A 22998-nucleotide genomic window follows, 5' to 3' on the forward strand; every position below is an offset into this window, starting at 1 on the left:
TACTTTAAAGATGTTCAAGTGGCCAGTTTGGCTCAGTGGATAGAGCTTCGGCCTGCGGACTGAAAGGTCCCGGGTTCGATTCTGGTCAAGGGCATGTACCTAGGTTTCTGGCACATCCCCAGTAGGAGGTGTGCAAGAGGCAGCTGATCGATAATCCTGTCTCATCGATGTTTCTAACTCTCTATCCCTCTCTCTTCCTCTCTGTAAAAAATCAATAAAATATATTTTTAAAGATGTTCAAGTGGTATCTACCTAATAAAAGAGTAACATGCTAATTGACCACACCTTCATGATGCCCACCAGCCAATTAGGAGTGACTATGCAAATTAACCCAACAAAGATGGTGGGTTAATTTGCATATGCAGGAACAAAGTCGCCAAGGGGTAGGGGGGACACTTGCATTGTTGCCATGGCCCAGAGCACTGTATAACATGTCTTTCTTGTTTTGCATGAAGATTAAAGGTTTGATACCTTAGGAATGAGTTCAGTTTATGCTTTCTAACTCTGGACCAAATAGTCCAGTGTGCCAGGGAATATAATAAGCTACCCAACTTATTTTCCTATAGCATCAAAATTTCCAGATCTGTTGCTTAAAATTACTTTATAGCAGGGTTTTTCAAGATTGGCACTAATGAGATTTGGGGCAGGATAACTGCTTGTTGTGAGTGATGTCCTGTGTATTGTAGGATGTTTTAATGCCAGTAGCAAACCCTTCTTCTCCCACCAGCTGTGACAACGAAAATGTCTCTAGACATTGCCATGCCAATATCTTCTGTTTGAATGCCATTGTGTATGTCATGAATTAAAATTAAACTACTGTTATTTTTAAATTATTTTTATCAAGTTGAAAAAAGTCCAATAAAGCTTTTACTGAGAGCCTAATTTATAACTGAATACAGTAACAGTCTTAGATTAACAGTCGTTGGCTTCTACCTTACTCCCAGCCCCTGCTTCTTTTCGCTATTATAGCTGGTATTTTTACCTCTACAGTTTATCTTTATTTAATCAGTTTTAGATATTAATTAGTTATTTTCTCTATGAGATAAGAATTTAGCTTACTTTACCTTTCTCTTCCTTTATTCTTCCATATAATTATATCAAATGTTTTAAAATTCATAACCAATATACATTGTCATGATTGAAAATATTGTTCATTATATTCAAATAATTTCCTTCCTTTCTTGAACTTTAAAATTTTTCTTGGCAATAATACCCTCCTCCCCCTTTTTTTCTTTTTGAAAGGTCTTTAACTAAATCATCTATCACTCTTTAATAAATCTGTGCAATGCCTCTTAATATAATTTTTCTATCAGACTGCTTAGATAATGTTCTCCTACCTCCCTTCCCCCCCTCCTGAAGACATCCCTTCTGCAGCCTCCTGATCTCCTATTTCTTTCAGGACTAAGTAATCAATTGCTTCCATCAGTTGCTGTTTAGGCCCACTTAACTGCCAACATCTGAGATTTCCCTTTGCTCTCATCCTAGGAGTTGATTTGCTTATCTTCTGTTTTGGATCCCACGTTTCTTGGATCTCAGTTCTTCTGTTTCTTGTTTACTGTTTCATCTTTGTAGTACACATCCTCCAGCTGTTTTCCTGTGCAACTATTTCCTGAATCTTTTTGGACACCTGCTGGCCTAACAGGCTTACATCCCATCAATAACTCTATGGGCGCTTCAGTTTGAACTTTCATCTCTGCTTGTCCATCAGCTTTTTATGTTCATATACTGGAGTTTGAGGTTACAGATGTCTCTTAGTTTAACTGAAGATGGAATCTATTTCACTTTCTCATTTGTCTTTTAATTTTGGGGTTTTAAGAGGCAAGGAAAGAAGAAATGCCTTTTTTCCCCCCTTCCTGAAATCAGAATTCTTAATTACTTACTAAGATAAAGTATTTTAAAGTGTTATGATCCAAAATCCCTTTATTCCTGCATTCACATTTGAGAAACTGAATCAGACATTTGTACCCATAATATTGTTAAGTTAGAAAGTAATACTTTATTTTATTTTGCTGCAAAAAGCTTCATTGTTTCCATTTGGCCCAGTGCATGGGAAAGGGCTTCAGAATGGTTAAAAGAATGGCTATTAGTTTTGGGGAAAAGCTCAGGCAAAAGCCAGACACCAGGGGAATGCAGCGGGGCCCCTCAAAGGGCTTGAGGTTGAGCCTTTTGAAGAGATACTCGTCCAGCCTCGCCTGGGGGCCGGCCAGCCTGCAGAGGTGAGTCAGGTGTCACCCATCTTCTTGATGAATTTTACGTCCTCACCCAGGAAGTGGTTGTCCAGGAAGTCACAGTGCTGAGGTCTTCTCTGTAGAATCCAGAGCAGGCAGCTCCAAAAGAGCCTGGTTCAGGCTCCTCTCCAAGGCCATGGTGGTTTTCTGGCATCGAGTTTTGTCCACTCATCTGGGAGGCTTCAGCATGTCCTAGAAGAGAATTCAGCCACTGTGCTGGTTTTGCAACTTTAAGAGACACTCAGTGCCCTCATGCTTCTTCTCCACCAAATCAAGTAAGAAGAGGTTCACGCATCATCACGGTGGCAATAGAAGCCCAGAGAGAGGTTTGTGTGGGAGGCCCACAGATGCAGGTTGGCCAGGCGGTTGACCGCAGCTCCACCTTAGTGGAATAATTCTGTTGAATTTGGGAACTCATGGTTGTTCGGCAATAAGGAGTTAAGGTAGAAAAGCAAAACAAAACGGTGTTGGCTGGTCTCAGAGGTGGTTCTGATGGTGGTGACAGGATAAGATGCTGAAAAGTGGTCGGAGGCTGGAAGGAGGGGTGTCCCTGGATCTGTTCCGTTTGCTGAAGGCACTATCAGAAAGTAATCATTAAAAAAAAGGAAACATATTTATCTTTGAAAGGTAAGTTTGAATGTATTAATAAAAATTTAGATGGTGAAGTATTATAATTCATCTGTTGGGCAAAATAGAAAACAGGTTATTTTAAAAAGGATTAAAAAATAATGCATCTGCCGAAACCGGTTTGGCTCTGCGGTAGAGCGTCGGGTCCCAGGTTCGATTCTGGTCAAGGTATGTACATTGGTTGCGGGCACATCCCCAGTAGGGGGTGTGCAAGAGGCAGCTGGTCGATGTTTCTCTCTCATCGACGTTTCTAGCTCTCTATCCCTCTCCCTTCCTCTCTGTAAGAAAAATCAATAAAATATATTTTAAAAAAATAATGCATCTGCTAGGCTATGGAGGTAATAAACAGTTTTAAAGTGATGGGGAGCACAGGAGACTTGGTTGGAACGTTTGTTAGGAGGATATTCTGAGAAAGGCAAGTGTGTGGAAGGCCACCTGCGGTTTTTCGGAATTCTGACTTAGGGGAGTGCTGGAGGCAGCGTCTCTAAATTATTCCTTGACCTTTCCAGACAAGTCTGTGCACATGCAGACCCGCAGGTGTTTACTGGAATCCTTATGCCTAATCTTTGGGTGCCCTTGCTTAAAGGATATTATAAACACATGTATCCTCCCAATATTACTTACCCTGCTGATTGTATCTAAAGATAAACTTTATTTCAAACTGGTGCTACAATAAAAGGCTAACAAGGCAGTTAATCAAGGCTGTTTGGTTGCTATAGCCAGGCAGTCCCTTAGCCTCTCTTTCACAGCAAATGTTGTGTCGGAGTAATCCACTCCTCCATTGCTCAGGGGCTGCTGGTCAGCCCCACCATTAAAGTTTTAAGTCTATATTATTTTACTTGTACACTTTCTCTTGCTCATGTTTGTTTTTAAATGTCATAGTATTTAATCATGTAAATCTGAGTCTGAGCTTCCTCTTGCTGGGATTATCTTCGACTTTCTGTGCTTGCCATTGCCTCCAAACTTTTATGCAACCCCTTCAAGTACTCACAACTGTAAATTTACTTTTGCCCCTTCCTTTATGAAGAGAACAATATCCCTATTGAAGGGCAATATACTTTGTTCTTTTTCTTACATTTGAAAATTTTAGGCTATTTTTTTCAACACTGATAATTTATGACACAAAGTTTAATGCAGATTTCTCTGCAAAAAGTATCTTATACAAAGCGGCCTTAAAGCATATGTGAGATAAGTTACATTGCTATGTTTGTTACTATGTCTTGATCCTTATTTCTTGGTAGATTATTATGGTCAATTCCTCACATAACAAGAAAAATACATAACAATTGAAAACCATTTCTAATGGTTTGTGTGTGTGTGTGCGCGCGCTTTTCTTTTTTTAATCTAAAAGGGAGCCTGGCTTCTTAACTCTTGGCAGAAATCCATTTTTCCCCATTTAAAAAAAATATATACATACTATATTTGGTTAACGTGGTGTTTCAGAAATCTTGAAAATGTGCCAGATGAAATAAAACCAGCTATATTCCTTTTATCTAGCTAAATTATTTCACATACAAGATCTTATGCTGAGTTTAGAACTCTAACCATTGGAATTTATATTGTGATACCCTGATAAAAGTGTTTACACTGTGAGGATATGGAGCAGTAAATGCCTCTAATGCACAGTCTCCGTCTTCCAGATTTGGTGGTTTGCTATAAATGTTTATATTTTAGGTCCTGTATCTTGGCTAAAGATAAAACTGTTCTTCTTGAGTGTTTGCTAGACAAATGTGTTTATTTTTCTGAGGCAAAGTTTTCTTAATATTTTTAATTACTAAGTTTAGCTGATTATTTGTTCTTAGTCTTGTTTTGAGGCTTGAACTTTTGTGATAAAACTTACAGACAAGAAAAAATACGTATTCTGCCTATATTGATTGCTTTTAGGGAGGCATTTATTACTGAAATAATAATGCATATTTGTATGAATTGGGATATAAGACAATAGTGAAGTAAAGAGATGCATTTATAGTCCCAGCTCATGTTTATTAAACTATTTATTTCATCAGAAGCTACTTATAAAATTTATAAAAGGCTACTCTTGAAGAGAGCTATTTAAGACCAACATGGTTGGGTTTGACTAAATTGAAAAAAATAATCTAATGTTCAAAATCGTGGCCGAACCGGTTTGGCTCAGTGGATAGAGTGTCAGCCTGCGGACTGAAAGGTCCCGGGTTTGATTTTGGTCAAGGGCATGTACCTTGGTTGCAGGCACATCCCCAGTGGGGGGTGTGCAGGAGGCAGCTGATCGATGTTTCTCTCTCATCGATGTTTCTAACTCTCTATCCCTCTCTCTTCCTCTCTGTAAAAAATCAATAAAATATATATAAAAAAAATTGTGACTTTAATTTCTTGTTGACATATATAGGATAATTTTTTTGGTTATTTTATATCTACAACTATCAGTAGTATAGTACTTATACTGTCTGCAATAGAAGTGAGTCATTGGAGGACTTCAGGAGCATACTGTTTGATCTCAAGTGTATTTTAATATAATGATAAAATCAGAATTCAAAACCATATAACTTCTGTCTGGATGGTTTGGATGCTATATGGGTATTTTTACATAGTTCTCTAAGTACCTCTTCACTCTTGATTAATCTATCTTTGCTACCCAGGATCTCATCTCTAACTTATATCAGGTTAGCTTTTTTTTCTTTTCTTATTTTTATTGATTTCAGAGAGAAAGGCAGAGGGAAAGAGAGAAACATCTACAATGAGAGAATCATTGATCGGATGCCTCCTGTATGCCTCTTACTGGGAATCGAGCCCACCACCCGGGCATGTGTCCTTGACCGGAGTCGAACCCAGGATTCAGTCAGCAGACAGAAGCTCTATCCACTGAGCCAAACCAGCTAGGGCTATTAGGTTAGCTTTTTTTTTTTTTTTAATACAGAAATATTCAGTTGGCTAAAATCTATCAGATTAAGGATGTTTTTCATTTTGTATGAACTTTGAATTCTAGTTATGAAAAAAAAGTTTTATGAATCAATGTAACATCTGAATCAATAGGTTGAAAATTCAAGCCACTATTGGAGATAAACAGATTATTTAAATGAGTGAGCTAATTGAGAGTTGGCTAGTTGTTCACATTTTTTAAGCTACAATAAGGGCCATACAAAACAAACTGAGCTTTCCGTTTGCAATTTCTCGTGAAAGAGTTTGTCTCTCTACTGTTCACACACTCCTCCAAAGTTACACATACACTAATTTATTGAGGATGGTTGGGCACCAACTGGTTTAAACTCCTTTCAGAGAGTACAATTAAATATAACTTTCTATTTTGGGAAAGCCTTGTAAAATGTATTTGAAAAGTAATATTAACTGTTCTAAAAGATCATTTTTCCAAACCACACTTGAGTTCAATTTATGGTGTTTACTTTCTGTCAAGACTTAGAAAAAAAAAATTCACAGTTAACGTCCAAAATTTAAAATGTCTGTCTCATTAGGCATTAAAGAATCATTGCTCAACAGGTATAATATTGTTAGACTGTATAGCTAATGTGAATGTGGACATGACCTCCCAAATAGATCAAAGACTAATCTCTTTGACAGTTACAAGATGGCAGAGCTTGCCATAGGCTTTTTGCTGCTGCACATTGAAACTATTTATCTAGAAAGCATGCCTGAGGGATGAGAATGAGTTTATAAGGATGAGCAGGTAAAAGGTTGTCTTTTGACATTTCAACTAATCCCTTCCAGTTTTTGGTTTACTTAACATTTAGGCTATTTGCTGGCAGGAGAAACTGGCTTTTTCACATATGCTTTCTGTCATTTTTAAATTGGGCATTGATTTGTGCTTCCTAAGTGTCCAATGAAATAGATTCTGGTGTCATTAAAAAGCAGTGTACTGGCTTCCTACTATTTCAAACCCTTAGTTTTGCTTTTCCTGATTAAACAGTAATTATTCCAACAGTAAACATTTTGTTAATTTAAAAAACCTGTTTCTTAAATAATAAATATTTCAAAGTTAACCTATATATATTTTTACTTTCTAAAGTTTTTTTCTTCTCACCTAAATTAATATTTTTAGGTAAAATATTGGTAGTCTTTTAAAAGCCATTTGGATTGTAAAGAGTATTTGAAGATTTGCAAGAAATTGAAATGATGTATTCATACTTAAGTTAATTCATTTTAATGGGGAAAAAAACAAGGAAAGATAATATAATTTAATTTATTTAATTTAATAGTTGTTACATTATCTATATTTCATTTATAACTAATACTTCTTAGAGCAACGGTTGTCATAGGCAAAGTGATCATTATAAAGTATTTGTCTGTAGGAAATTCTGAAAATTTTTAAGATGTTATATCTGACAAGGGATAAATCCCAGCTCTACACCTTATAGGCTAGGTGACATTCCACATGCCACCTAATGTTTTAAACCTTATTTTTCTAATCTGTAAAATGGGGTAATAACATATACCACTTAAGATTGTTGTGAGGATTTAATGAAATAACATGTAATAAGCACTACACTGTTCATGGAAGGAACATATAGGAGCTCAAAATGTTGCTTGTCATTTATCATTATTATTTAAATATGTTTTTATTGATATTGGAGAGAGAGGCAGGGAGAGGGAGAGAGAGAGATAGAAACATCGATGAGAGAGAAACATCAATATCGGTTAACTGTTTCCAGTATGCCCCCACTGACCGGGAATCAAAATGGCAACCTCCTGGTGCATGGGTTGATGTTCAACCACTGAGCCACATCAGCCAGGCTCATTTATTATTAACTAGAGGCCCGGTGCATGAATTCATGCATGGGTGGGGGTCCTTTGGGGGAGGGGGGACACGATTGGCCCTCCAGGTGGGCGGTGGGACACCCTTGCCAGCCTGTAATCTGGATGTGTTCCACTGACTTTTGCACAGGTCGGGAGCCACCTGGTGGCTGCTTTTATATCCTTTCTTCCTTGCAGAGCATCTAGAGAGGGGAAGCGGCTGAGGTGCCCAAGGCTGACTTCCAGGAGGCCTGGGGCACTGTCAAGATCATGCCAGCAGCTCTGGTCCATTGGTGCCTGGCCCGTTCTCCAGAGATTGTACCTGCTGGACTACTGACAGAGCGAAGGGCTGCTGCCAAGCTGGTGGGCTGGGGTGGGTTGGTAAGCTGAGCAGCACTCCTGTCGTGGGAGTGCACTGACCAGCAGGGGGCAGCTCCTAGGTTGAGCATCTGCCCCCTGGTAGTCAGTGTGCATCATAGCAACTGGTCAGCCAGTCACTCGGTCATAATGGTAGCTTGGGCTTTTGTATCCAATATAATAAAGAGCTAATATGCAAATTTACCATCATACCCTCACAAGATGGCTGCCTATGACCAGGCTGGTAAGGGGGTTAGTGAGGGATGACAAAATGACTGAACAGTAGGCTGTGTGGGGCAACTAGGCCAGTGGGGGGTGGGGCAGTTTGGGGTGACCAGGCCAGCCGGGGGGGGGGAGGGAGCAGGAGAGGCAATTGGGGGCGACCTGGCTGGCATTGGGGGCAGTTAGGGGCAATCAGGCCAACACGCAGAGGCAGTGAGGGATGATCGGCCCAGTGGGGAGGGGCAGTTAGGGGCAACCAGGCAGACTGGCAGGTGAGCGCTTAGTATTGGGAGAGGGATGCCCAACTCAGTTTAGGCCCGGTCCCTGGGATTGGGCCCAAATCAGCAGTTGTACATCCTCCGAGGGGTCCCGGATTGGAGAGGGTGCAGGTTGGGCTGAGGACCCCCTTGCCCATGCATGAATTTCATACATTAGGCCTCTAGTATATAGATAAAACCTTTGGTTCCCCTCTTTCCGAATTTTTACTTTCTATTTAGTTAACTCATAGTCAATTTCTGTTTTTGGTTTATAAGTTATTCCTTTAAAATGGATTAACCCAAAGTATCTTTTTCCATAAACTTCTCCTCTTCTCTGGGTGGATCACTGGATTGCTTCTCTTAGTGGCTGGAAACGTTGAAGTCATTTTAGACTTTTCTCTCTTTAATAAGCTCCACATCTACTTTATCACTTAGTTCTCCAGGTCCACAAGGTGTTACAAATTGGGCCTCTTTTCCATTCCTTTTGCCTTTCCAGGTAAGGCCCTCAACACTCTTGACCAAATTCATAATGTGTTTTTATTCCTCAACTCCTATATACTGTAATCAAAGTTCATATTTTAGCACTCATATTTACTTGATGGCCATTGGCACTCATATTTTTCCCTGATCTTTGTAAGCTCTTACGAGGAGGCAGAAAATATTTTTAACTCATCTTTGTATTTCTATTTCCTTTCACAGATCCTGCACACAATCAAAATTATAAATATTGAACTGAATTGAGTGATTCTTTAAACTACCAAAAATTTCTTCCTCGTATTATACCAATTTTTCTACTTTAAATGTTATATTTTAAATACTTCTACATTTTTTTTTATTTAGGTTCCTTTGTTAAGCTTTATTGAGGCATAGTTAACTCTGTGGCTGGCATTCTCGAGAGCTACTTAAAATATGTCCTTTTTTTCATTCAGTTAGTAGTGTATAAAAAATTGAAATCATAATAATTTCCTTTCACTCAGAACTTGCATTTTACTTTTTCAGGTGGACTTTTTACAGGAAAAAGCTTATTAACTTATATATTTGAATATGTCAGTCTGAATTATGTATACCATACCTTCTGACCTTGTAGAAAAGTAGTAGTTTACTCTCTAGGGACTATGTGATTTTTAAAGATATTTCTGAAGACCAGATGAAAGATGGGTTTTTAGTACCCGTTGGTACGACATTGCTTTCATTAGGAATGTACTTTTATGCCCTGTAATTAATTCTGACTCTCTTTGAAAAGGGATATGATTATAATATCAAATTCAGTGACTAGATAGCAGAATTTATTATGATTTCTTTTCCAGCAAAGAAGTAGTTTATTTAAACACAGTGACTGTGTATTACTCCCAAGATAGAAAATGAATGAAATGAATGTAAATTCAGTCATTTGGAAAAGTGAGAAATTGTTGATACCTTTAATAAGTGGAGCCATCGAGGCAATATATCATATGCATTAGTATTGTTTCAACTCTCAATTTTACATTTGATTAGATCATTGCTGACTGCTTTCATATGCTTTGATTCTTTTACACCAGTGTTTTTGTTGTATTTGACTTTATTTTGCTCTTATTGATGTTTCATTGCTTCTATTGAGCTGTCTTAAGATTTACTAGCTAATTCTGCCTTTTCCAATCTGTTATTAAGCCCATTCAATGAATTTTTATTTATTATTGTATTTTTAAGGTGTAGAATTTTCATTTGCTTCTTTTTTATAATTTCCACTTCTCTTTTGAGATTCCCCAAGTTCATTAATGAAGTCACATGTTTTAAAATTATTTAAATAAAAGAGCTACTTTAAAGTCTTTGTTAATTCCAACAGCTGGGCCCTTTCTAGATTTGTTTCTATCGACTACCTTTTTTCCCTGATTATGGGCCACATTTTTCTAATAATTTTTATTTTATGTTGGACATTATCATTGGTACATTATAGTGATTATGGATCCTATTATTCTCTGAAGAATTTCGATTTTTGTGGGTTTTGTTGTTGCTTTTTGTTTTTGTGGGGAAGTCAGTTAGTAGTCAATTATCCTAAACTTATATGGGCATGGCTTAACAATTTGTTAGGGGAGCTATGGGAAAACCTCAAAGTATACAATCCTTAAACTGTTATCTCCCTGTGGTTCTTGTCAGGGTTTAGTTTAAGTCTTTTGTCAGGCTGGTTTATAATTGACATTGCTCTAAATTATGGTCTGTATTCTTAACATAATACCTGGCCATGTGTATATGTCTGTGTGTGTATATGTTATTTAAAAAAAAAAAAAATATATATATATGCAAAATATTCATATAAAAACATATGCATGTTTTTAATAATCAAATATTTATCTCAGAGTAAATGTAATATGTTAAATTGATCCATTTGGTGGACATTTATATTGTTTCCTATTTTTCTTCAGTTCAAACAAAGATGCAATGAATATCTTTGTATGTATTACCTGTCTTTTCTTGTGGGAAAATATAAGCGCATTTGGTAAATACTTGTCAGTATTGTACGAATAAAAACAATGGGATTGTTAAATTTATATTTCTTTGCTTACTAGTAAAAGCATATTTTCATGTGGGTTACCAGCCGTTTATCATTCATTTTTTGATGACCTGCTTTCTCACAGACATTACTCACTTTTCTCTTTGGTAAGAAGCTCAGATTTTATTATTGGTGATGTGTATGAGCTCATTGTATGTTTGATGACAAAACCTTTCTCCAGCAAAACCTTTCTCCAGTTTTTAATTTGCCTTTCAATGATGGTACAGAATCATTGATTGGCTGCCTCCTACATACCCCTACTGGGGATCATGCCTGCAACCTGGCATGTGCCCTTGATTGGAATCGAACCTGGGATCCCTCAGCTCTATCCACTGAGCCAAACTGTTTTGGGCTGAAAGATTTTTAATCATGAGGTGAGAGGTCCAGCTTTCATATACCTGTTGGCCATTTATATGTTTTTGAATTTTGGATATAAACCTCTTATTAGACATATGGTCTGTAAATATTTTCTCAGGTTCTCTAGGTTGTGTCTTCATATTGTTGACTAGTGTCCGGTACATGGATTTGTGCACATTGAAAGGAAATTAATTAAAAGAAATATTTTAATATCATTATTTGTGTCTTGCTAATGAAAAGAAAATAGAATTCTATCGGGTCTCCTATCTACCTACTGCAGGGCTTCTGTGAAGGTCAAATGAGATGAGGCATGGGAAAACGCTTCACAAACATTTGATTGAACTGTAAAATGTTTGCACCTGCCTATAAAGCAAGTTGGGTTCCTGGGCTGAAGAAACTCCAAGGATGCTAGTCACTAGGAGAGGAAGCTGGGTGTTGCTACGTGACATTATTACCCAGTGCCCACAGCCATCGTTTCCAGGCTGGGCTGTGAGCTACATTTTGTGTGATGGGGTCTTGGCACCAGTGGCTGCAATTTGGTATCACTCTGGGGTGGTGGCGGGGCCTGTGTCCCACTTGGGGGAAGCCGACTGTCAGTGCCAGGTCCGTGGTGCTGTTTGTTTTTAAATGGCCAGTGCGCATCATGGTAGCTTATGCATTGAGTGCCTGTCCCCTTGTGGTCATTGAGCATCATAGCTACCAGTCGAACAGACGGACCCTTAGCCTTTTATACATATAGATTGTTTTATTGTGCAGAAGTGTTTTAGTTTGATGCAGTTCCACTTGTTTGCTTTTGCTGCCTGTGTTTTTGGATGTCATATCCAAAAACCTTTGTCAGGACCAAAGTCAAGGAACTCTTCCCATTTTCTTCTAGGTCTTTTATGATCTCTGGTCATACATTTAAGTCTTTCATTCATTTTGAGTTGACTTGAATGTATAGTGTAAGATAAGGATTCAGTTTTAATCTTTTGCATGTGCATATCTATTTTCAATCACCATTTTCAATCACATTTCCTGAAGATACTCTCAATTCTTAATTTCATTGATTTTTAAAATTGTATTATCTATATTTCACTTGTTTCTGCTCTCATCTTAATTGTTTCCTTCTGCTAACTTTGAGATTAGTTTGTCTTTTATCAGTTTCTTAAGGTCTAAAGTTATGTGTGTGTGTTGTTGTTTTTTAATGTAGGTGTTTATTGCTTTAAACTCCTTGTTAGAACTACTTTTGCTGTATTCCATTGTTTTGGTTTCCATTTTTATTTTTACCAAGATATTGATTTTCTTTTGATTTCTTCTTTGACGCATTGGTTATTCAGGTGTGTTAATTTCCACGTGTTTGTGAATATTCCAATTTTCCTTGTGTTATTGATTTCTGATTTCATGCTCTGTGGTTGAAAAGGATACTTAATATGATTTCAGTCTTCTTAAAGATCTTAAGACTAATTTTGTGACCCAACATATAATCTGTCCTGGAAAATGTTCCATGTGCACTTGAGAAGATTGTGTATTCTGCTGCTGTTGATTTAAGCCAAATTGTAACAATAGCCCTTTAAGTATGAGTGGTTTAAACATCCCAATTAAAAAGCAGAGATTATCAGAGTAGATAAACATAAAAGAATGAACTACTTACTGATGAATGAATTCCAAAATCATTATGCTAAATGAAAAAAGGCAGGCACAATTACATACTCTATATGGTATTTACATGGAATTCTAGAAAAGACATAACAGCAGATCTTTGAGTAGTGAAGGAGATTAACTGAAAAAGGGATAGAAGTTTTTGGGTGCTAAAAATATTTTACATTCTGATTGTGATTATATGACTAATCATTTATCAAAACTTATCTCCCTGTACATTGGAAGTTTGTGAATTTTGTTGTATTATTTCTCAATGCAATAGGTATCACATGGAATTTATTATGTACATGTAGGAACTTGGGGAATGTAAGGGTGAATAGATGACTTGGGTGATGAACACACAGTCTAATAAACAGATGATGGATTATAGAATTGTACACCTGAAATCTATGTAAATTTTATTAACCAATGTCACCCAATAAATTCCATTTAAAAAGTAAAATTAAAAAAAAATGTTTTAAATAAACTGAAACAAATTTAGCACAGAAAAACAAAATCTCTCTACCCTATTAAAATGATGTTTGAAATGTTAGAAGTTAATATGATTTTTTTTAAATGAGCTTTAAAAAAATTTAACTACATTTTAATATATTTTTCAATTATTAGGTTGAACTAAAGCGCCAATATAATGACCAGCATTCAAAATTGAGAGGTCTTTTACCTGGTCGTCAATGGTATGAAATTCAAGCATACAGGGCCTTAAATCAGGCCCTAGGAAGGTAAGTGGAATAAAATTTAATGTAATGTTACTTTAATATTATCTGTGAGCAGGGCTCTATGTTGAATTAGTTTTACTACTTTACTCTTTATAAGAAATTTGGTAATATTTTATTTCACTAGAACCCTAGTTACTTGTACATTTTCAGTGATAGATGTCACAATTGAAAGTTGCAAAGAATCATTGGAATAAATGAAATTCAAAATTCACTTTGCTAAAGTTTAAAGAAGATTTTTGGTTGTTCAAACAATGAGTGACACAACTTTGTAGAAGTTTACTACCAAACAATAAAATTTTTGCCTTAATGACCATCAGACTCAGATGATGATTTTAAAAAAATTTATCTCTTTATTGATTTCAGAGAGGAAGGGAGAGGAGAGAGAGAGAGAGAGAGAAACATCAATGATGAGAGAGAATTATTTACCAGCTGCTTCTTGCATACCCCACAGTGGGGATCGAGTCCACAACCCAGGCATGTGCCTTGAGTAGGAATCAAACTGTGACCTCCTACTTCATAGCTTGGTGCTCAGCCACGGAGCCACACTAGCCACGCTCAGATGATGATTTTAGGCGAAAACAGCAAACCATTTAAGAATGGTCAAACCAAACCATGCTCATAATACCAAAGAATTAACACAAACTGACAATAAAATTTAACTATAATACTCCTTTTTCTAAGGATTCTGGTTCATTAAGATTTTTACTTTGTGGAATTAGTTTTTAAATCACCATTTTATATTGTAATTTCATATTGTGAGGCACTAACATTTAATATACTTTTTTCTTCTCCAACTGAAATTATTTATTCTATAAGAAACCTTAGTATTTTATACATTATTCCTGTTGTAGCATATATCTCATTGTATTATATTAGCTGTTTCCTTCCCTAAGCATGTATTTTTATAAATCATATCTCAGCTTGGGGCATAGATGGTTAATTAACATTCATTGAATTACTGGAAAATGCAAGGTTCAGTGCTTTTTTTCATTATACCATATTGGTCAGAGAGCTTCAAGAGCCTCAAAAACCTACTTTTCTTTTTTTTTTTTTTTTTAATATTTTTTATTGATTTTTGAACAGAGAGGAAGGGAGAGAGATAGAGAGTTAGAAACATCGATGAGAGAGAATCATCGATCAGCTGCCTCTTGCACACCCCCTACTGGGGATATGCCCGCAACCAAGGTACATGCCCTTGACCGGAATCGAACCCGGGACCCTTCAGTCCCCAAGCCGACGCTCTATCCATTGAGCCAAACCGGTCTCGGCAAAAAACCTACTTTTCTAGAATTTAATTAAAAGGATGTATTTGCCTAAGTGACTGGCCAACCGGCCAACCGTCTGAGTGGCCTGTAGCTGTGATGCGCACTGACCACCAGGGGGCAGATGCTCAACACAAAAGTGGAAACCACAGGCATGGGAACATGGAACAGACTGATGAATCTCAGAGGGAAGGGAGGGCGGGAAGAGATTAATCAAAGATCTTATATGCATACTAGAGGCCCAGTGCACAGATTTGTGCACCAGTGGGGTTCCTCGGCCAGGTCTGTGGGGATTGGCTGAAATCGGCCTAGTGCATGGATTCATGCACTGTTGGGGTCCCTCAGCCTGGCCTGTGGGAATTGGGCCGAAACTAGCTCTTCAACATTCATCAAGGGTTCACGGATTGCGAGAGGGTACAGGCCAGGCCAAGGGACCCCACTGGTCCTCTGTGCACTGGGCCTCTAATATTTATATATACTGTAGTTATTTTATTAATTAAAAAATGGGTAACATAACTGTCATGAATCTGTGCACTGGGCCTCTAATATTTATATATACTGTAGTTATTTTATTAATTAAAAAATGGGTAACATAACTGTCATTGATTTTTAAAGGCAACAGTAACAAAAGTAACAACTAATAGAAACATGTCCATTTAAAAACCAAATATTATAAATATTGTACATAATTTGACAATACTCATAATGTGTATTGATTGACATAAAAGGTGCTTATCCTTAGGCACTGTCCTTAAAGGGATATGTCTAGAGCACATGTGTCAAACACAAGGCCCGCGGGCCAAATCCAGCCCGCCAGGCCTTGCAATGTGGCCCGCACCGCGCTGTCATCACTGCACTCCGCTGTCAGTTTATGACATTGTCAGTTTATGACTGTTCAGTAAACCATTCGGCCTGCGATTTAGGCTGGATTTTAGATTTTGGCCCCTTCTCTGATTGAGTTCGACACCCCTAGTCTAGAGTGTTTAAAGTAAATAGAAACAAATTGTGTTAAAAAGTGCTATCTTTTTTTAAGGCCACATGAGTATTGAAGTAATATAAGTCCTTGAAATGTAATAACAGCTTTCAGGAATGTACCATATGGTTTTGTGACCAGGTTATAACTGCACTATGAGTTTCCTAACAGGTCTGCTTTACTAAAAGTATCTTTGTCTAAAGTGGGCGTAATTCATTTGAGCAAGGCAGTATGAAAACAATGGGAAAATGAAAAGGTGAAACCTGTTTTTCTGAACTGTTTTGTTAAGTTAAATGCCTTTCTTTCATAGGGCACTTTAAACATAAACTGTAGTGGAACCAAAACAGAGTGCCAGCCTGACTTCTATTGATTTTCGACACTGTCCTATAATGTTGGCAATATCCATCTTCCCATTCTGCCCAATTTTATGGTCTGATGCCTCGGAACGCATGGATAACAAAACTTTTGATCAAAAAAGGATGTTATATAAGATTTAGATTTTTTTAAGTCTCTGTGGAAAAATCAAACATTTATATTAATCTTCACCCTTTCTCAAAATCCCATGGTAGTAAAAGAATAAAAATGCCAAACCTACAAAATTAAAAAGGAGCTGCAGAGGGGACAATGACAGACAAGATGTCAGCAAATTCTGAACACTGGAAAACAGATGAATGATTGAATGACTTAACAAGGCAAGAGAGAACTGAAATTTAAATCCATAGTAATGAAAGCTAAGAGGATCCTCCAGATTCAGTCATGGAAAAGCTTAGGACTTGGGGTCACTCTAAAGTTTCAGTTAACGTAAGGTTAAACACAGAGGATTGGTTGCAAGTTAGTATAAAAAATAGTTTGACAGCTCCCTCTCCCATTCATGTTTACTCTCTAGCAATTAAACTAGAGTCTATGTATTCTTCAACTCCTGGTTACAGCTAAGGATGTATTAATGATGGGGTTTAAGAAAAGTCTACCTACTGAATGTCAACACTCCATCTCCTTTTTCTTGTAAGTTCTGAGTAAGCTGACAATGTTATATCTACATCTCAGGAAAGTACAACATTTCTCTTCCAGGAAACTGACCACTCCATGAGTAAGGGTCTGACAAAGTGGTCCTGCTCCTACCAGATTACCTTACTGTGAAGCCTCTTGGCCTATAAGATTACAAAACTGCCAAGAAGTGCCTTACCCTTAAGAAGTACCAAGAGTCTTTAGATATTCAAAGAATATCTATATCATGAGATATACAATAGAAACCAAAACAATAGCAAAATAATACCAACAAAACAGGGTGGAAGAACTCATAGAAAACAGAAACAGTGCAATAGAACAGTGGTTAACACACTTTTTACATAGAGAGACAGTATATATTTTAGGCTTTTTATGCCATATGTTTTGCATCCAAATTCTTGTTTTTTCTTTTCTTTTACCCTTTAAAAATGTAAAAACCACTTCTACCTTGCAGACTGCACAAAAACAAGATGTGGGCCAGATTTTCCCTGTGGTTCATAGTTTGCTAAACTCTGGATGGAAGAAAGCTTTTAAAAAAATAAGTATCAGTAATATTTATAGAGAGGTAAGCTTAAGAGCCTTAAAAAAGGAAGAACAGAAAACAAGAAAAAGCTCCTGGACATTAACATTATAGCAACAAATTTTAAATGAAGAATTGGGCTTAGAAGATAAAACAGAAATTTTCCAGATAAAAAAGACAGGGAAAATAGGAAAGAACTTAAAAAAAAAAAAAAGATCATTTGTAAGAATCAACTTATAATCCATATTAAAAAACTAGAGAAAATAGGGGAAAGAAACATAGCAAAGAAATAATTTTCAGAAAAATGCTCAGAATTAGAGGGCATAATTTTCTGATTGAAAGGGCTCAATTAACTTAACTTTAATTAAACTGATTATTTTTTTATCCTACTCAGTTATACTTTTCAACTCCAAAATTTCCAATGGGTTCTTTCTTTAAAAGTGCACAACTCCACTCCTAGTTATATACCCAAGATAATAAAAATTTTGTATTCATACCAAAACCTGTACACAAATGTTATAGCACTATTGTTTATAATTGTCCGAAGATGGAAACAACCTAAATGCCCGTTAACAAAATGTGGTATATCCATACAGTGGAATATTATTCAGCCACAAAAAGGATCGAAGTACCGATATGCAATACAAGTAACCTTGAAAACATGCTAAGTGAAAGAAGCCAGGCACAAAATGCTGAATATTGTATGACTCAAGTTATAGGAAATGCCCAAAATAGGCAAATCTGTAAAGACAGAAAATAGATTAGAGGTTGCCATGGTTTAAGGAGAATCATTGGGATAACTGGGAGTGACTAATAATGGGCACTGGGATTTTTTTGGTGAAATAAGAATGTTGTATAATAGTGGTATGGGTTGTAAATGCACTAAAAACCACTGAATTGTATGTTTAAATTTAATATTTTTAGCAATTCAAATCCAGCAATCTATAGAAAGAATAATGCATCATGACCATATGTGATTATCCTATGAATGAAAGGCAGGTTCAGTATTCAAAATTTTGCCTATATTATCTACCACATTAACAATCTGAAGAAGAAAAACTACATGAGCATATAAATTGGTGCATATAAAAGATTTTTATAAAATTAAACATTCACTTATAAAAACTCATTAAACTAGAATAAAGGTCATCTACATAAAACTAACAATATAATACATGAGGTAAAAAATAGTCTGTGTGGCTAAGAAAAGTTTTGGGAAATACATTTTTTTTGTCTTTCAAAATAGATGCATGTAACATTTTGGGATGTTGAGTTATCAATAGTCAGCAGAAGTATGGTATTTGTTATAGAACTACTTAGGTACAATATTAAATATAACCTTGATCGTAATAATTAGTTTGATTAAAGGAATATAAACCAATGACACATAATTGATTTTTTCAGTCTTCTATCTTTCCCATTAGAAATTTAGCTTTTATTTTGAAAGTTATATCTGTTTTATTTTCTTCTTATATTCTATAGATGTATTCGACATAAAAATGATTGGGGAGCTCTTATTTTAGTGGATGACCGCTTCAGGAGTAACCCAAATCGATATATATCTGGTAAGATTCTCTGCTTGGCTTAGAATAATGAATTAATAACAATTTTTAATTACTTCTCTTTTTAAAGATAATGAATTAGAGAATTTTTAAGTTAAATTTATTGGTTAATAAAATTATATAGGTTTTAGGTGCACAATTCTATGATATATCATCTGTGTATTGCATTGTGAGAATTTGAACATTTAGATCAAACATGGAAAATCAATATTGAAAGGAATTCTAGCCTTTTAGTGCTTATGTTGTTTGCAAAAACAAAACAAAACAAAAAACAGTCTTTATAGAGGAGAATCTGGTTAGTTGTCAACAAAGTATTAATCAATTAGAATTCTTCAATTTCTTAGAACATGGGATTTGAGTCAGTAACACTAATAATTTATTTGGCATTGTTAGGGGGAAAGCTGTTCTACAGAAATGACTTTTCTAAGAAATATTAAATTTTATATTTAAGCACATCTCCTTTTGTTGCTTAACATTCTTTATTTCATTCTGGGTTATGTTGAGGTTTGTTGTGTTTATTTGTTGATTTGCTTGTTCAGAAATGCTTCAGTTATTACAGAGTTTATGTTAATCAGAGCTCATATTTTCTAAAAGGAAAAACACTATTGCATGCCACAAAATTAAACAGTCTTCTCCCCCATTCAGATGAACAAATACTAGTATTATGTCTCTATTCAGGTGGCCCCTGACTTTCATTGGTGTGACTTAGCATTTTTCTACTTTACAATTGTACAAAAGTTATACACTTTGAATAGAAACCATGCTTTGAATTTTGAGTTTTGAACTTTTCCTGGGATAGTGATGTGTGGTAGGATACTCTCTGGTGATGCTGGGCATTATCAAATAGGTTTCAAATTAGATAATTTTGAGCAACTGTAGGCTAATGTAAGAGTTCTGAGCACATTTAAGGTAAATTAAGTTAAGCTATGACATTTGGTAGGTTAGGTATTTTAAATGCACTTTTAAAAAAAATATATTATATATTTTATTGATTTTTTACAGAGAGGAAGGGGGAGAGAGAGAGAGAGTTAGAATCATCAGTGAGAGAGAGTCATCGATCAGCTGCCTCCTGCACACCCCCCACTGGGGATATGCCCGCAACCAAGGTACATGCCCTTGACCGGAATTGAACCCGGGACCCTTCAGTCCCCAAGCCGACACTCTATCCATTGAGCCAAACTGGTTTTGGCCTTAAATGCACTTTTGACATACAATATTTTCAACTTACAGTGGGTTTATTGCTTCACTCAGTGCCGTGACTTGGATTCGAACCGAGGTTGCTGCGGCCACAACACAGAGTACTAACCACTACACGATCGCGGCGAGCTACTGGGGATCTTACAGTGGGTTTATTAAGATGTAACTCCATCATGAGTTGTTGAACATCTGTAGTCTTTATTTTGCAGTAACACAATCCTTTTAGAGGCAATACCAGGAACCCATCAGTTATTGAAGAAATGTTGGAAATATTTGCATCTTTATTATTATCTTTAATGCTAGAAAGTTCATACTATACTATAATGAAAAGTTGCTGAATTTTAAATTTCAGATTAGCTTTCTATGAGTATAGATTATACTTTTTCCATTTCAGAGCCTAATTACTATATTTGGTTTGATATCAAAACATATCCACCTTGGATGGATTAAAGCAGCAAATTTTGCTTTATTAGTCTTGCTTTTGAATGTAAAGCAAACCATTGTGCTTAGGTCAAGACATAACTAAAAGCAAAATGTTAAGTGCTTATGTTTAGTCAGCAGGTGGAGCTCAGATTCTTTCAAGTTTCAAAAGTAAACTGACATTTTACACTGCAAAGGCTTACTTTGATTACAAAATAATCAAAATGGAATAGGTAACTATAGTACTAAAATTTCTCAATTTTGGAAAATTTCATATTATTAGGTTGTGTAATTATTTTCTCCTAGCAACCAAAAAAAGAAGTTTAAAGGAAATTCTTAATTTTTTTATTTTAAAATCTAGTACTTAAACTTTTACCTTATAGTTCAGATTTGTTGAGATTTCTTAAAATTAAATATATTTTGTTTATTTCTGTATGGTTTTAATTAATTAATTTTTTTGAGACTGAAATTTTTTCTTATCTGGGCAATAGCACAAAATACAAATTTCTTTTGATGACTGATATCCTTTTAAATTCAATTTTTATACGTAAGACTGATATAAAAACTCCATTAAAAAACAAATAAAGGAATGTATTTGAAATCAAAGATAGTAGTCACCATAGTGACTTTTTATTTTTTATATTTTTTATTTTTAAAATATTTTTTATTTTTAAAATATATTTTATTGATTTTTTTACAGAGAGGAAGGGAGAAAGAGAGAGAGCTAGAAATGTCGATGAGAGAGAAACATTGACCAGCTGCCTCTTGCACACCCCGCACCGGGGATGTGCCCGCAACCAATGCACATGCCCCTGACCGGAATCGAACCTGGGACCCCTCAGTCCGCAGACCGACGCTCTACCGCTGAGCCAAACCGGCTTTGGCTATTTTAAAAATATTTTTATTGATTTTTAGAGAGAGGGGAAGGAAGAGGGAGAGAGAGGAATCAAGTCTGCAACCTGGGCATGTGCCCTGACTAGGAATTGAACTGGCAACCTTTGGGTGCCCAGGACAATACCCAACCGAGACACATAAGTCATGGCCACAGTGACTTTTTAAATTACTTCAAAAGGTGATGATAACTTTAGTAATATTAGTAGACAACTTTATTTCTTAAAAGTTTGAATATCTGATTTTGAATTTCATTCTGAAGTGAGTCTTACTTTAAAGCCCCTTAGATTAAAATTTATGGTTCATTTTTATGCAGTTTTCATATGTCCTAGATAAAAATTTTGTCCCTTACAACTCCATTATTTGAATATTTTAAAAATAATGTAATATTTAGATAGGACATGATTTACCCATAAAACAGTGTTATTCCTTTTGGCCCCCAGAGTAGTTTAATGTATATTTGGAATTGGGGGGGAAAAGGAACAAAAAAACCTATGAGACTGAAATATTGAATTTATTTTTGCAAAAGGAGTGAAATTTAGAAAGTAGGTATGCAAAATTGTGTTGTTTACAACTTCTAGTTTCCCTATAATGAAAAGGCAGCCAATTTTTGTGGGGATTTGTGAAATTAATTTGCTTTATTTGTGAGTTATTCTAAATTAGTAGTCAGCAAACTCATTAGTCAACAGAGTGACAAACCGTGGTTCACGAGCCACAGTTTGCTGACCACTGTTCTAAACTGACAAAAGTTCTGCTCCTCCCTCACTTTACTCCCATTGCCTCTTTTCTCTCTCCAGTTGCATATAAAGAGAAATGTTACTGATATATGAGCATATTGTACATATGAAGGTAAAAAGGCAGGAAGAGTATTGAGAACCATTCTACCGTGTTTCCCCGAAAATAAGACATCCTCCGAAAATAAGACCTAGTGCATGGAAAGATAAGACATTCCCTGAAAATAAGGCCTAGCGCAACTTTGGGAGAAAAAATTAATATAAGACACTCTTATTTTCGGGGAAACGGTATTTACTCTAATTTCTAGATAACTTCATTAGAAAAATTATCCAAGTTTTTCTTAATACATAATGTCTTCATAACCAAATATCATAAATAATATAAAATAACCGAAGTTTCTTCCCTGGGTTTACTTTTTCCTTAGGACTTTCTAAATGGGTACGGCAGCAGGTTCAGCACCATTCAACCTTTGAAAGTGCCCTGGATTCTTTGGCTGAATTTTCCAAAAAGCACGGAAAGTTCATTGATGTATCCAAAGAGGACAGAAAGTCTCTACAGGACAGGCAGTGTACACATGAAGTGGCTTGTTTGAAGGACAATACCTCACCTTACTTTTTAGAAGCAGCAAATCCTCTATTATCAGAAAATCCTAGGGAAGGTAAGGAAAAAATGTGTGTCTAAGAATTAAAATGTTGTAAAATGAATAAAAATCCATCACTCCCAAGTGACATACCTCCAGGAAGGACAAATGTATGAAAAGCTTTGTCCATTTTCATTTGATA

At 36.0% G+C, this 22998-nt stretch overlaps 1 protein-coding gene across 2 annotated transcripts in view; it reads left to right on the forward strand.

Moving 5' to 3' along the window:
• The window catches only part of BRIP1 (BRCA1 interacting DNA helicase 1), a 111126-nt gene that overhangs the window by 75639 nt on the left and 12489 nt on the right, over window positions 1-22998 (forward strand). For both annotated transcript variants that reach the window (XM_084861650.1, XM_084861651.1), the window contains exons 17-19: window positions 13542-13654; window positions 18894-18976; window positions 22641-22874. In XM_084861650.1, coding sequence (XP_084717776.1) covers window positions 13542-13654; window positions 18894-18976; window positions 22641-22874 — 430 coding nt within the window. The remainder of the gene's footprint in view (window positions 1-13541; window positions 13655-18893; window positions 18977-22640; window positions 22875-22998) is intronic.

The sequence above is a fragment of the Pipistrellus hanaki genome (genome assembly GCF_964339955.1).
Source record: "Pipistrellus hanaki genome assembly, chromosome: 16".
NCBI classification, from domain to species: Eukaryota; Metazoa; Chordata; class Mammalia; order Chiroptera; family Vespertilionidae; genus Pipistrellus; species Pipistrellus hanaki.